The sequence below is a fragment of the Xyrauchen texanus genome, chromosome 7, assembly GCF_025860055.1.
Source record: "Xyrauchen texanus isolate HMW12.3.18 chromosome 7, RBS_HiC_50CHRs, whole genome shotgun sequence".
Classification (NCBI taxonomy): domain Eukaryota; kingdom Metazoa; phylum Chordata; class Actinopteri; order Cypriniformes; family Catostomidae; genus Xyrauchen; species Xyrauchen texanus.
This window is the reverse complement of record NC_068282.1, coordinates 521,337-536,359: the sequence shown is the minus strand read 5'-3', so window position 1 is coordinate 536,359 and position 15,023 is coordinate 521,337. Positions and strand designations below refer to the sequence as shown.

The window sequence follows — 15,023 nt, the reverse complement described above, 5'->3', positions numbered from 1 at the left end:
ACGGGCATAAACCCACCTTCACTGGACCAGACATCACCAGCAACAACATCACCTACGGGCATAAACACATCTTCACTGGACCAGACATCACCTGCAACAACATCACCTACGGGCATAAACCCACCTTCACTGTACCAGACATCACCGGCAACAACATCACCTACGGGCATAAACCCACCTTCACTGTACCAGACATCACCGGCAACAACATCACCTACGGGCACAAACCCACCTTCACTGGACCAGACATCACCTGCAACAACATCACCTACGGGCATAAACCCACCTTCACTGTACCAGACATCACCGGCAACAACATCACCGACGGGCACAAACCCACCTTCACTGTACCAGACATCACCGGCAACAACATCACCTACGGGCACAAACCCACCTTCACTGTACCAGACATCACCGGCAACAACATCACCTACGGGCACAAACCCACCTTCACTGTACCAGACATCACCGGCAACAACATCACCTCACGGGCACAAACCCACCTTCACTGTACCAGACATCACCAGCAACAACATCACCTCACGGGCACAAACCCACCTTCACTGTACCAGACATCACCGGCAACAACATCACCTACGGGCACAAACCCACCTTCACTGGACCAGACATCACCGGCAACAACGTCACCTACGGGCACAAACCCACCTTCACTGGACCAGACATCACCGGCAACAACGTCACCTACGGGCACAAACCCACCTTCACTGGACCAGACATCACCAGCAACAACATCACCTACGGGCACAAACCCACCTTCACTGGACCAGACATCACCAGCAACAACATCACCTACGGGCACAAACCCACCTTCACTGGACCAGACATCACCGGCAACAACATCACCTACGGGCACAAACCCACCTTCACTGGACCAGACATCACCAGCAACAACATCACCTACGGGCACAAACCCACCTTCACTGGACCAGACAGGATTGGCAAAAGTGCTCTTCACTGACGAGTCGTGGTTTTGTCTCACCATGGGGTGATGGTCGGATGGTTGGTGATGGTTTTATGCACCAGTCATACTGCTCGTTCTGTGCATGATCGCCTGTAAGACAGGAATGCCAGTGTTCTGCCATGGCCAGGGAAGAGTCCGGATCTCAATCCCATTGAGCATGTCTGGGACCTGTTGGATCGGAGGGTGAGGGCTAGGACCATTCCCCCCAAAAAGGGAACGTGCCAGTGTCTTGGTGGAAGTGTGGGGCAACATCTCACAGCAAGAACTGGCACATCTGGTGCATGAGGAGGAGATGCACTGCAGTACTTCATGCAACTGAACCAGATACTGACGGTTACATTAGTGCCCCCCCCCCCCTTTGATCAGGGACACATTATTACATTTCTGTCAGTCACACGTCTGTCAAAATTGTTCAGTTTATGTCTTATGTGTAAATATTTGTATGAACATAAAAAGATTGAACCACTAAGTTTTCTGAAAATAAAAGCAGCTGAAAGTGAGAGTACGTTTCTGTTTTTGCTGAGTTTATTTTTGTCCCTTTACATTTTTATACTTTTCGTTTATTTAGAGAATGTGGTCATTAATACGGCACAGTTTTAAATGTTAAAGTAAAACACTTTTTATTGTGCTGCAAATGACTTTTCTTTTGTCCCTGTTGTTTGTAGTTCAGCGCAGTTTTCTGTTCCTCCACAGGGTGTCGCTGTAAACATTATATCAGGTCTGTCATGTAGAACCGTTTCTGGCCACTAGATGTCAGTGTCGCATCTTTCTGGATTTTTACTGAATTCACTTTAAAGACTTTCACATTAGTGTTTTATATATATATAATTCCATATATTGAACATGCATCTAGTCAGCATGATCTGCTGCATTATGTGCACTTCACAATCTAAAAATATCATACATGTGGAATTACAATTCAGACTAATTCATACTCATCTACAATCAAATGTAAGACTTAACATATTTACATATACATTGACAGATGCCTTTATTTGACACCTGTCCTAAAAGTGAGCAGTAAAGATGCTCCTATAGACTGTGAAATCAGCATATGAAACCATTGTACGTACAGTACATCCCGTATAAAATATGGAGCCGATTGGACTGACAAGATCAAACTTTAAACATGTAAAGTGCAGTTTTACAAAATCAGCTCACTAATGTGTTTTATAGTTTACAGCTGGTCATTGACTTCATTTATCACCGTTTATCAGATGTTGTTAAGAGAGACAGTCGTTAAACTCATCCGGTTTTATCTGTTTTCATGTTTTGTGGTGTTTGTGCATTAGAGGGTCTTTCACCAAAGCAGGCGCTTGTCTCCAGATAAGAGGGTCACGTACACTTCTTGTCCTGTTCTGGATGTTTGTTTGTTTTTAACATCGAGGACACGCCAGCTCTCATTTCTCCAAATATTTCATAACTAACATAACATGATGTTTTCTCACGTTAATGTGCACATTAAATACACTAATGCAACATTTTATTATATTCTTTATTATTTATGCAATTCAATTTCATAACCATCCATCCATCCATCCATCCATCGTCAACCGCTTATCCTGTGTACAGGGTCGCGGGGGGCTGGAGCCTATCCCAGCTAACATTGGGCGAAAGGCGGCCTTCGGTCAATTTCATAACATTTAATCAAATTTAATTGTGTAATGTGTAACAAAACTAAATAAAATGTAAAGTGGTGTTTTATTACAGATTACTGGATATAATCTGATATAATTTGCATGTAATTGATATGCATAATATTTCAAATATTGTTTTGAGAACATTAATACAATTAATTTGACAATGTAATCAATGAATTCTGTTTGAATGGCATTTTCTGATAATAATGGCTATTTTAACTACAATAATTGTAATCAATCCTTTTAGTTGATGTATGAAGTTATACTTTATAATAAAACAATTCTTTCATTTGGGCATCTCATGTAATATGTTAAAACGTTATACACCAAAATTGCAAACTGTAACACACTTTAGACAATTTGTTTAATTGCTGCTTTAAAGCAAAACTAAAATAATTTTTATTTTATTTAAATATTTTTATCCCCTTTTTCTCCCCAATTTGGAATGCACTACTTAGTAGGTGGTGTAGTGACTCGCCTCAATCCGGGTGGTGAAGGACGAGTCTCAGTCGCCTCCGTGTCTGACCCCATGTGACTCTACCCTCCCTAGCAACCGGGCCAATTTGGTTACCCCATGTGACTCTACCCTCCCTAGCAACCGGGCCAATTTGGTTACCCCATGTGACTCTACCCTCTCTAGCAACCGGGCCAATTTGGTTACCCCATGTGACTCTACCCTCCCTAGCAACCGGGCCAATTTGGTTACCCCATGTGACTCTACCCTCCCTAGCAACCGGGCCAATTTGGTTACCCCATGTGACTCTACCCTCCCTAGCAACCGGGCCAATTTGGTTACCCCATGTGACTCTACCCTCCCTAGCAACCGGGCCAATTTGGTTACCCCATGTGACTCCACCCTCCCTAGCAACCGGGCCAATTTGGTTACCCCATGTGACTCTACCCTCCCTAGCAACCGGCCCAATTTGGTTGCTAAGAAGACCTGACTGGAGTCACTCAGCACGCCCTGGATTCAAACTCGTGACTCCAGGTGTGATAGTCAGCATCAATACTCGCTGAGATACTCAGAGCCTCACGAGAACTAAATAAATACTAAATAAATAAAGTTTAATGTGTTCTAATGTTCAAATTCAGTGATGTAGTTTGGAATATTCTGCTTCATACCAACATCTTTAAATTTGTACATTCCAGTGTTGCAAAGTAAGTTAATGTAATGTAATTGCATTTTAATCAAATAGTAGTGTAACACAATATATATTAAATTAATGTAATCAGATTACAGTTACTGCCTATTACATTTAACCCTTTAAGCCCTGAAGGTGTTTTTAAAGATTTCCTGTTTCAGTGGAATAGCCAAAATTACAGGCTTATAACTCGACATCATTATAAAGAAAACGTTTCACATTTTGAAATCAAGAAGCTGCTTCACAAAAAAAAAACTTCAGACAAAAACTTTTTTCTTATTGTTCGACAAAGCGATCAAAAGTTACAACATTATAAATATAATGTATCATAGTGTCCAAAAACATCTCCAAACAAATAAAAGATAATAATTGTACATAAGAACTAATTACACATGCAAACACAACAATGACTAAAGGTTTGCATAGCATGCAGACATGATTTTAGTCATGAGATTTCACAGAATGAGTTTCATTCTGTGTCATTTGAGTCATCATTGAGTCTGTGTCGTGTATTTGGCGCCATCTCCTGGTGGTCATATGTCACATTGTGCTTCATGTGGATTATCTAATGATCTATACATCTGATTATCTTGTGTGTGGACTCGATTGAAAGATAATCACAGACTCTAAATAATCATATGTGACATTTTATGTTCCGTTTATATAAGTGAAGTTATAAGTGAAAACATATACTTGTCAAAGACATATATTTATCTGTTACTCACTACATTTTCATCTGTGAGTAAAACAAATATGCTGGTTGTATTTTACTCTTCTAGATCTTTCCAACAACATATGACACATGAATATTTGATCAGTTTGATTTTTATTTTTTTCAGTGCAAATGTTTAGAAATGATCAAAATGGAAAATTTTTGCAAAGCACTTGTTCAGTTTTGGTCATGATGTCTACATGCAATTAGAAATTCTAAACTTTCAAACGAAACCTGTTTTGTGTTGGTGAAGACTGCAGTTATTAATATTTTGATGGGCCGATCTGAGCTTATTTATTTCTGTATAAAACATTTAATATCTTTAAATGTACACCTGTTTGCGTTACTATGACAACTGAATGTGTACAACAATGAATGAGGATGAAATATAGACATTATTTTTGAGTAGTTCTTGTATTTTTAATAATAATAAATGTTTTAGAAAGTAACTCAAAAGCAAAGTTATTAATAATGTGATTTCCTTTTCAATGAAGCAAGTACGTAATCCGATCACATTTTAAGATTTAGACGAATAAACGAATTATAAATTTAGTTTTTCATTTTTTTTGCACCAGACAGACTGTACATGCGCTATTAAAGGAACAGTTCACCCAAAATGAGTTTCTTTCCTTAAAATAAAAATTACTAAATAAAATTGCAGTGCATAATTTAAGGAACTGACAGCCTCAGTCACCATTCACATTCATTGCATCTTGTTTCTAGACAATGAAAGTGAATGGTGACTGAGGCTATTGTTCTGCCTAACGTTCCTGTTGTGTTCTATGGAAGAATTAAAGTCATTCGGGTTTATAACAACATGAGGGTGAATAAATGATGGAAGAATGTTCACGATTGGGTGAACTTGATATTTGATTTTGAATCGATATTTCAAACAATTTAGCTAAATATTTCATGAAATACACTAACAACATGATTTGGATTAAATTGTATAAATGGCAAGTAAATCAGCTGTTTTATAACGCGCAAGTTTAATCCGAGTGCAGCACGTGCAGTGTGGCGCTGAGACGAGCCTCCAGTTCACCGACCAATCACAGACGAGCTCGCGCTGCTCATGACGTCACGCGGTGACGCTGCATCTCACTCTGTTGCATCACGCCACAAAGGGTCAGAGTTCAGTTCAGTCCGATTCAAGCGTTTCCCTAAAAACGGGCCGTGAAACGATTCAATGATTAACCGAAGCTTCTGCGTCCGATTCGCGATTAATGATTCACTTTTGTCTTGTTTTGGCATGTTTTTGTTTTAAAGGTCGCAGGTAATTGGACGATGAGTCTCGGAGGAGTTTCTTTGTTGCCCCCCTCCACATGTCTGGGGTATTTATATGACTAACTGCCCCACACAGTCACCAGAACACCTTCATCATCCTCACTGACTGATGAAGAACTGAAGAATCAACTCTCCTCAGGAATACCACAGGTGAACTTTTATCATTCCTGTCATGCAAAAGATTGATTTGATTTCTGTGATGTGTAATAGTGATGGAATGTTGTTATTACACTGTTATAACTGCTGCCCAGGAGCAATTCTGCATAGTTTTTGCAGCTTTATTATTAATATTTCATAGTGTAATAAAACAGTATATGACAATACTATACATTAACTAGCTGGACTTGACGCTGGTATTACCATATGATGTCATTACTATCACTTAATGTTGGTAATGTGAACTATAATGAGTCTTTCTTCTTGTGTTGGTTTGTGTGTTCTGTTGTTACAGGCTCCCGTGAGGTCCTTCATCTCTCTCTCTCATCATCCTCTCTCTCTCTGATCGTCATGCCTCCTGAGCTGCAAGCACGGAATCAGTCCGGCACTCACGTCCTCCAGGGAGATTTAGCATCTTTGAGTGCGTCTCTACGAGAGTTCATCGAGAGCAGCGCGAATCTGTGTCAGCCTGACGCCTTGCACATCTGTGACGGCTCGGACGAGGAGAACCGGACCATTCTCACCCTCTTACAAGAGCAGGGTGTCATCAAGAAACTCGACAAGTACAAGAACTGGTGAGAGAAGAGATCCGTATTCTGTCATCATTCATTCACCTCATGAAACACACAAGGAGAAATCTGTCTCAGTCACCATTCACTTTCACTGTATGGTGAACACTTGAAATACTCATGTCAATGGACAAGTGTAATCAGCACACACGTGTACTAAAGACACACTTCTGGTGACTGTACTTCACATCACAATCGTCAAACTTTAAACAGCAGATTTGAAGCTTTTAAACTGACGCTAGTTTGTTTCAAGCGAGTCGTTTTGAGTTCATTCTCTTGCAGCTTCAGTGTAAAATGCAGAAATGAGCCGTGAATTATCAGGTAATCCCATATCGATGCATCCCTGGACAAAAGATGCAATGAAAGTGAATGGTGACTGAGAAATATCTTTTGGTGTTCCACAAAATAGCTTGGAACAACATGAGGGTGAGTAAACGATGACAGATTTATTTTTTATTTTTGGTGAGCTATGAGTGAAACTTTGTCTGAATCATGAAAAATATCATATATTGAAAATATCGTCCCACCTTTTCTTTAATAAAGCACAAATGTGTGTTCCAGTGACACACTTCCAATGCAAGTCAATGGGGTTTAATCTGTACACATTAAAATACTGTTTCACAAGTAAAAACACAAGACGTGTGTTAACATGATTTTACTGTAATTAAATCACTTAATAACCACATCTGTGTGAAGATAGAGACAATTATACAACTTTGTTGCCATGACGATATAATGACAACCATAAACCGATGATTTAAACAACTTTACAGCTCAAATAATCCACAAGTTTTAACAGAAGAATTAATGTAAGTGCTTTTATACAATTATAAGCGTCACATTTCTGCCTTTAAACCTCCAAAAAATATTGCCCCCATTGACTTCCATTGTAAGTGTCTCGCTGGAACACACATTTGTGCTTTATTAAAGAAAAGAAGGGACGAGTCGAAATTAATTCTTGTGTTAATAATCAACATAATGCCACAAATGCTGCCGATCAATTTATTCTAGTGTCCAAAAACATCTCCAAACAAATAAAAGATAATAATTGTACATAAGAACTAATTACACATGCAAACACAACAATGACTAAAGGTTTGCATAGCATGCACACATGATTTTAGTCATGAGATTTCACAGAATGAGTTTCATTCTGTGTCATCTGAGTCATCATTGAGTCTGTGTCGTGTATTTGGCGCCATCTCCTGGTGGTCATATGTAACATTGTGCTTCATGTGGATTATCTAATGATCTATACATCTGATTATGTTGTGTGTGGACTCCATTGAAAGATAATCACAGACTCTAAATAATCATATGTGACATTTTATGTTCCGTTTATATAAGTGAAGTTATAAGTGAAAACACCTGAAATAAGCAACACCAACATAATAGTCAAATACATATATTTAGCTGTTACTCGCTATAGATTCATCTGGTTGTATTCTACTCTTCAAGAGCTTTCCAACAACATATGAATCCGGAATATTCCTTAAAACTCAAGTGTTTTACCAGCAGGTGTAGAATTGACTATATAGTTGCTCAACAGTTGCAGCGTCGTGATAACAAACGTTAAATCTGTTGCTGTATTATCACATGCATATAAAGATGTTTAATGCCCGTCCACAGCTGGTTGGCTCGCACTGATCCCCGTGATGTGGCACGAGTGGAGAGTAAGACTGTGATCGTGACTCGCGAGCAGCGTGATACAGTTCCATCACCGCGAGGAGGCGGAGTCAGTCAGCTGGGCCGCTGGATGTCACCGGAGGAGTTCGATAAAGCCGCGAACCTCAGATTCCCTGGATGCATGAAAGGTATGAAACACCGTCCTGTGCTGGTAAAAGCAGAAATGCACTTCTTCTTATTTACAAATAAAACGATGACAATGTGAGCTCTTGTTTTAGGGATGTTTAATGTTCCAATAGACAGCAGTATATCGTATATATGATGCATCTTATTCTATAGGTCGGATCATGTATGTGATTCCGTACAGTATGGGTCCGGTCGGGTCTCCGCTGTCTAAGATCGGAGTTGAACTCACCGACTCGCCGTATGTGGTGGCCAGTATGAGGATCATGACTCGAATGGGTAAAGCCGCGTTGAGTGCTCTCGGGAACGGAGAGTTTGTGCGATGTCTGCACTCTGTGGGCTGCCCACTTCCACTCAAGAGTACGTTAACAGTCCGACTTTATCCCTCAAACTCCTAAAGCCTTTGAAATATATTACAAATGTCAAGAGACTGATTTTGAACAAACTCTCCCTCAGAGCCGTTGGTGAATAACTGGCCGTGTAATCCGGATCTCACGCTCATCGCTCACATTCCGGATCAGAGGAAGATCGTGTCGTTTGGAAGCGGATACGGTGGAAACTCACTGCTGGGGAAGAAGTGTTTTGCTCTTCGAATCGCCTCTCGCATCGCTAAAGAGGAGGGCTGGCTCGCCGAACACATGCTGGTGAGAGAAACATGCAGCGTCATTGTGAACGAGCAGAAACTGACTCAATCCAGATGCGCACACACATTCACTGAGTCATCCTGCAGCGTGTGGAAAACATCCACAACTCAAATCCACAGGAGATGTTGAAACGGTTAAGCAACATGATGCATGAGTGTTTTATATTCCTAAAGTAGCACCTGAATGCAATAAAACTCAATCACTATATTTTGAAAAGAAAAGCATTTCAGCTCATTTGCATACGAATTGCATTAATGCCAAAAACATTTAATTGCAATGAATTGTTTGATGAATGTACAGAACTATTAAATGCTCATATTGACGACTAATGTTGTATTTATTAATATCTGTTTAATAGATTTTGGGCATCACAGACCCCGCTGGACTGAAGAAGTATTTTGCCGCTGCGTTTCCGAGCGCATGTGGAAAGACGAATCTCGCCATGTTGAATCCGTCTCTTCCCGGATGGAAGGTGGAGTGTGTCGGAGACGACATCGCTTGGATGAAGTTCGACAAAGAAGGTACTTAATTATTCATATCTGTGATGAGCCATTTTTTATTTTACATCATTTTTATCAATAAAATATATATATATATATGTGTGTGTGTGTGTGTATTATATAGTACCTGCATAAATATGATTTTTTTTATTATTATTATTGTTTTATATTTTTCATCATTTCAGATTGACATTTATATTATTTTTAGCAAAGAAATTATATATTTGTTTTTCAATTAGTTTTTTAAAATATTTATATTATTTGAGATTAACTGCACAATATATACAATTTTTAAATTTTTTAAATTTTTATATAAATTTATATATATAATGTATATATTTAATATTATTCATATTTCGGTGGTTCTGTGTATCTCAGCGAGTATTGACGCTGACTATCACACCTGGAGTCAGGAGTGACTCCAGCCAGGTCTCCTTAGCAACCAAATTGGGCCGGTTGCTAGGGAGGGTAGAGTCACATGGGGTCACCAAATTGGCCCGGTTGCTAGGGAGGGTAGAGTCACATGGGGTAACCAAATTGGCCCGGTTGCTAGGGAGGGTAGAGTCACATGGGGTAACCAAATTGGCCCTGTTGCTAGGAGGGTAAGTCACATGGGGTAACCAAATTGGCCGGTTGCTAGGGAGGGTAGAGTCACATGGGGTAACCAAATTGGCCCGTTGCTAGGGAGGGTAGAGTCACATGGGGTAACCAAATTGGCCCTGTTGCTAGGGAGGGTAGAGTCACATGGGGTAACCAAATTGGGCCGGTTGCTAGGAGGGTAGAGTCACATGGGGTCACCAAATTGGCCCGTTGCTAGGAGGGTAGAGTCACATGGGGTCACCAAATTGGCCCGGTTGCTAGGGAGGGTAGAGTCACATGGGGTCACCAAATTGGCCCGGTTGCTAGGGAGGGTAGAGTCACATGGGGTAACCAAATTGGCCGTTGCTAGGGAGGGTAGAGTCACATGGGGTCACCAAATTGGCCGTTGCTAGGGAGGGTAGAGTCACATGGGGTAACCAAATTGGCCCGGTTGCTAGGAGGGTAGAGTCACATGGGGTAACCAAATTGGCCCGGTTGCTAGGGAGGGTAGAGTCACATGGGGTAACCAAATTGGCCCGGTTGCTAGGGAGGGTAGAGTCACATGAGGTAACCAAATTGGGCCGGTTGCTAGGGAGGGTAGAGTCACATGGGGTAACCAAATTGGGCCGGTTGCTAGGGAGGGTAGAGTCACATGGGGTAACCAAATTGGGCCGGTTGCTAGGGAGGGTAGAGTCACATGAGGTAACCAAATTGGGCCGGTTGCTAGGGAGGGTAGAGTCACATGGGGTAACCAAATTGGGCCGGTTACTAGGGAGGGTAGAGTCACATGGGGTAACCTCCTCGTGGTGGTGATTAGTGGTTCTCTCAATGGGGCGTGTGGTGAGTTGTGTGTGGATCGTGGAGAGTAGCATGAGCCTCCACATGCTGTGAGTCTCTGCGGTGTCATGCACAACGAGTCACGTGATCAGATGCGCCGATTTACGGTCTCAGAAGCGGAGGCAACTGACACTTGTCCTCCGCCACCCGGATTGAGGCGAGTAACCGCGCCACCACGAGGACCTACTAAGTAGCGGGAATTGGGCGTTATTAAAAACAATATATTTCTTATTACAACAACAAACAGCAAAACTGCTTTTCAAGATGTCTTTAAAGGATAGATGTTTTAATATAACACAACTGCAGCTCATATGAGTGTTGACGCTCTCTGTTTGTGTGTTTAAAGGAAACCTCAGAGCCATCAACCCAGAGAACGGATTCTTCGGTGTGGCTCCAGGAACCTCCACCAAAACAAACCCAAACGCCATGGAGACCATCTGCCAGAACACCATCTTCACCAACGTGGCCGAGACCAGCGATGGGGGCGTTCACTGGGAGGGCATGGACGAGAAACTGCCCAAGGGCGTGACCCTGACCTCCTGGAAGAACAAGCCGTGGACGCCTGACGACGGTACGTGACATCACACACACACGCGTGTCTCATAGCTTCTTCACATGTCGCTCATGTTTCCTGCATCTCATTCCAGGTGAACCGTGCGCTCATCCTAACTCACGCTTCTGCACGCCGGCGGGTCAGTGCCCCATCATCGACCCACAGTGGGAGTCACCCGAGGGCGTCCCCATCGAGGCCATTATTTTTGGGGGGCGTCGCCCGCAGGGGGTGCCGCTGGTGTATGAGGCATTCAGCTGGTCACATGGTGTGTTTGTAGGCGCTGCAATGAGGTCAGAGGCCACGGCTGCTGCTGAACACAAAGGTGAAATAAACCTGTTGCTCACACAAACAAACATTTATAAATGTATACAAATATAAATTGATTTTCTAGATGCTTTGAAATATTGAACACAATTACAGTCTATAATAGTCAAGCATCACTATTCCTCATATTCAACTTTGATAATGTCCCGTTTCTACCTAACACGGGAAACATTCATTTTATTTGTAATAATGCAGTTTTAATTCAAATTCATACGGTTGTTTTTTATTAAAATATTATTTATTTATTTGTTTAAAAACATGTGTGTATATATATATATATTCAAATAATAAAATGATATACTGTATAAAAAATTATATTTTATTAATATAACAAATAATTAATATGATTAAAATAATAAATAATATAAGTATATTTTTAATAAATAAATAAATAAAATAAATAAATGTATATGTACAGTTTTTTAAATTAAAATATAATTAATTTGTTTAAAAATGTATATATATTAAAATAATAAAATTATATTCTGTATAATAAATTATATTTTATTAATATAACAAATAATTAAAATTATTACAATAATAACTAAGTATATTTTTTAATAAATAAATAAAATAAATAAATGTATACTGAACAGTTGTTTTTTATTAAAATATAATTAATTTGTTTAAAAATGTATATATATTTAAATAATAAAATGCTATACTGTATAATAAATAATATTTTATTAATATAACAAATAATTAAAATTATTACAATAATAAATAATATTTGTATATATTTTTTATAAATAAATAAATGTTATTTTAATTAAAAAAAAAATTATTCAAATGTAATTTACTACAAAAAAAGAAAACAATAATAATTCATTTAGTAATCATAACTTTTTATTTTCCGAATGTTTTGTAAGACTGATTCAACTCATGAGTTCATTTAAACGATTTATTAAAAGAACCGGTTCAAAAGAGTCATTTGTTCATGAATCGGACCACACTGGTCGTGCCGTGTTTGCGCATGCAGCATGTGATTACAGCTCAACAGAAAGACGTTTTCTTGCCATTATTTTTGTGATACACCATTTTTTTATCTTATTGCATTTAATTTAGACTGCAAGATCTCAACCTTCTGTACCATTTCATTTATTTCACTGTGGATTCAGCAGTTTTTAATTTGCTTTTGTTTGTTTCCACACAGGCAAACTCATCATGCACGACCCGTTCGCCATGCGTCCGTTCTTCGGCTATAACTTCGGTCAGTATCTCTCTCACTGGTTGAGTATGGAACAGCGTCCGAACGCCAAACTGCCCAAGATTTTCCATGTCAACTGGTTCCGCAAGAGCTCGTCCGGACAGTTCCTCTGGCCCGGATACGGCGAGAACATCCGCGTGCTGGAGTGGATGTTCCGCAGGATAAGCGGCGAGGCCGCGGCGATGCCCTCCGCGGTCGGGTACGTGCCCGCTAACGGTGCCCTGAACGTCAGCGGTCTGAGAGAAACCGTCGATCTCCACGAGCTCTTCAACATCTCCACAGAGTTCTGGACTCAAGAGGTGGAGGACATCAGAGCGTACTTCAACCGTGAGATTAATGATGATCTGCCCATAGAGATGGAGAGACAGCTGGAGCTGCTGGAGCAGAGAGTGAGACAGCTGGAGCTGCTGGAGTAGAGAGTGAGACAGCTGGAGCTGCTGGAGCAGAGAGTGAGACAGCTGTGAGAAACACTTGAGACAAACAAGAGTTAATGAAAAACTCTGCAGTGATTTTATTCACACGTCTTCTGATTTGAGGCGTTAAATTGACAGATATTAGAGAGATCATATCTGTGATGTCATCTATGCAGGAAATCACATTATAATGACGCATGTTCACACTAACACGTTATAATAGAGACTTCAAACTGTTTTACTGATTCATGTGTGCATCAGGATTGCAGCTATTTCATTTTTCTAAATGTCTTAAATTATTTTTGTATTGCTATGACTTTTGTGACTTAATATAATAAAAGTTATTTAAAGTATTTCAGTTTTTCTGTCTGTATCAATGTTCGAGAGTAAATTCAATAAAAGTCACTAATAACTCCATTTCTCAGTTCTTTCGGTTTGTGAATTCCAGTGATGGGAAGTAACGGATTACATGTAATCTGGAATATGTAATCTGATTATAAAAATCAAGTACTTGTAATTTGATTAAATTATATTTAAAAGTACTCATGATCAGGTTACAGTTACTTTTTATGGATTACATGATTACTTATCCAAGAAAGACAGTAAATTGTTTCTAATGTAATTCGTCTTTTTTTTTTTAATATTTGACAGTTTTTAATTGTTAATCGGCCACATCTGATAAACGATTGGGACGATTCTGAGTGTTTAATAATTACACTGAATCTGAAGCACTGATCTACACATTAATGCTGATTTACTGATTGCAGTGAAGATAGTTTTACTTTCGCTAATTACTTTTGGACGAGGTTTCAGAAATTCGCATGAATGTGCTTTTGCTTTTACGACAACTTTAGAGACACGTTTGATTCATTAATAAAACTGATCTGATCTGTTTGTAGTACCAAAATGGCTGGAGTCACAACAGACAAACAGAGTAAAACACACACAAAAAGCATTTACAGTTTTTTACAATCGCTATGACAATTTCTTCAGTACTTTTAACAAATGTCCTAAACTCTTAACGCACCAACACACAATTGGCAAAACATTTAATCTCATGCTCAAAATCACACATTGTAAACTAAACTCCAACACTAATGTTCAATATACAATAATACACTAGCAACAATACACTATGTCTCCCAAAACACTGCAAACATGTCTCAAAATCAAATCATTGTTCAAAACACTAACATGTGTTCTCGTCCAACAGGAACATTTAGTCAATCACAATGTCATAAAAACACTCACATCAGATGGAATTACAGAAACTGCATTATTATATATGTCAGGTCTTATACAGCAGACAGTATATTGGATTGATCAGAGATTGTGTTTTGTTGGGTTTAGGTCTTTTGCTGCAGAAATTCAATAAAAAGACCCATCTCAGAGTGCTTTATATAATGTACGGTTCATGAAAAAACAAAGACAGAGACAGAATTGCTGCAATAAAGACTTTATTTGCAAAAGGACATTGCTGCAAAACACACTGTGTATAGTACAGTAATGACTGTATTGCATAACCTTACCTGGACGTATTGGTGACGGAGTTCTTTGATGCGCTCACCGTTCCTTTGTATAATTGTTTCATTTGGACTCTGTGTTTAGCTAGAGTCCGAGAAATGGATGTTGTGCTGATTGCTGCAATGTTCCCAAAGACAAGGATGTCCTC

General features: G+C 39.6%; 2 protein-coding genes across 2 annotated transcripts in view; both read left to right on the top strand.

The window, feature by feature from the left end:
* LOC127646806 (protein TMEPAI-like) overlaps positions 1 to 5,870 on the top strand; it is a 60,292-nt gene extending 54,422 nt beyond the window's left edge. The window contains exon 5 of the mRNA XM_052130709.1: positions 5,743 to 5,870. The gene's annotated coding sequence lies outside the window, so the exon portion shown is untranslated. The remainder of the gene's footprint in view (positions 1 to 5,742) is intronic.
* Positions 5,762 to 13,762, top strand: pck1 (phosphoenolpyruvate carboxykinase 1 (soluble)). Its single transcript, XM_052130689.1, has 9 exons — positions 5,762 to 5,910; positions 6,212 to 6,491; positions 8,115 to 8,299; positions 8,451 to 8,654; positions 8,751 to 8,938; positions 9,297 to 9,459; positions 11,201 to 11,425; positions 11,502 to 11,729; positions 12,885 to 13,762. The coding sequence occupies exons 2-9, from the start codon at positions 6,268 to 6,270 to the stop codon at positions 13,352 to 13,354; spliced, it is 1,887 nt and encodes a 628-aa protein (XP_051986649.1). The 5' UTR covers positions 5,762 to 5,910; positions 6,212 to 6,267; the 3' UTR covers positions 13,355 to 13,762.
* The last annotated feature ends 1,261 nt before the right edge of the window (positions 13,763 to 15,023 follow it).

Coding starts and splice junctions, on each gene's coding strand:
- pck1 (XM_052130689.1), top strand. CDS start 6,268: ATGCCTCCTGAGCTGCAAGCACGGAATCAGTCCGGCACTCACGTCCTC. Junction 6,492..8,114: donor CTCGACAAGTACAAGAACTG/GTGAGAGAAGAG, acceptor GCCCGTCCACAG/CTGGTTGGCTCGCACTGATC. Junction 8,300..8,450: donor ATTCCCTGGATGCATGAAAG/GTATGAAACACC, acceptor CTTATTCTATAG/GTCGGATCATGTATGTGATT.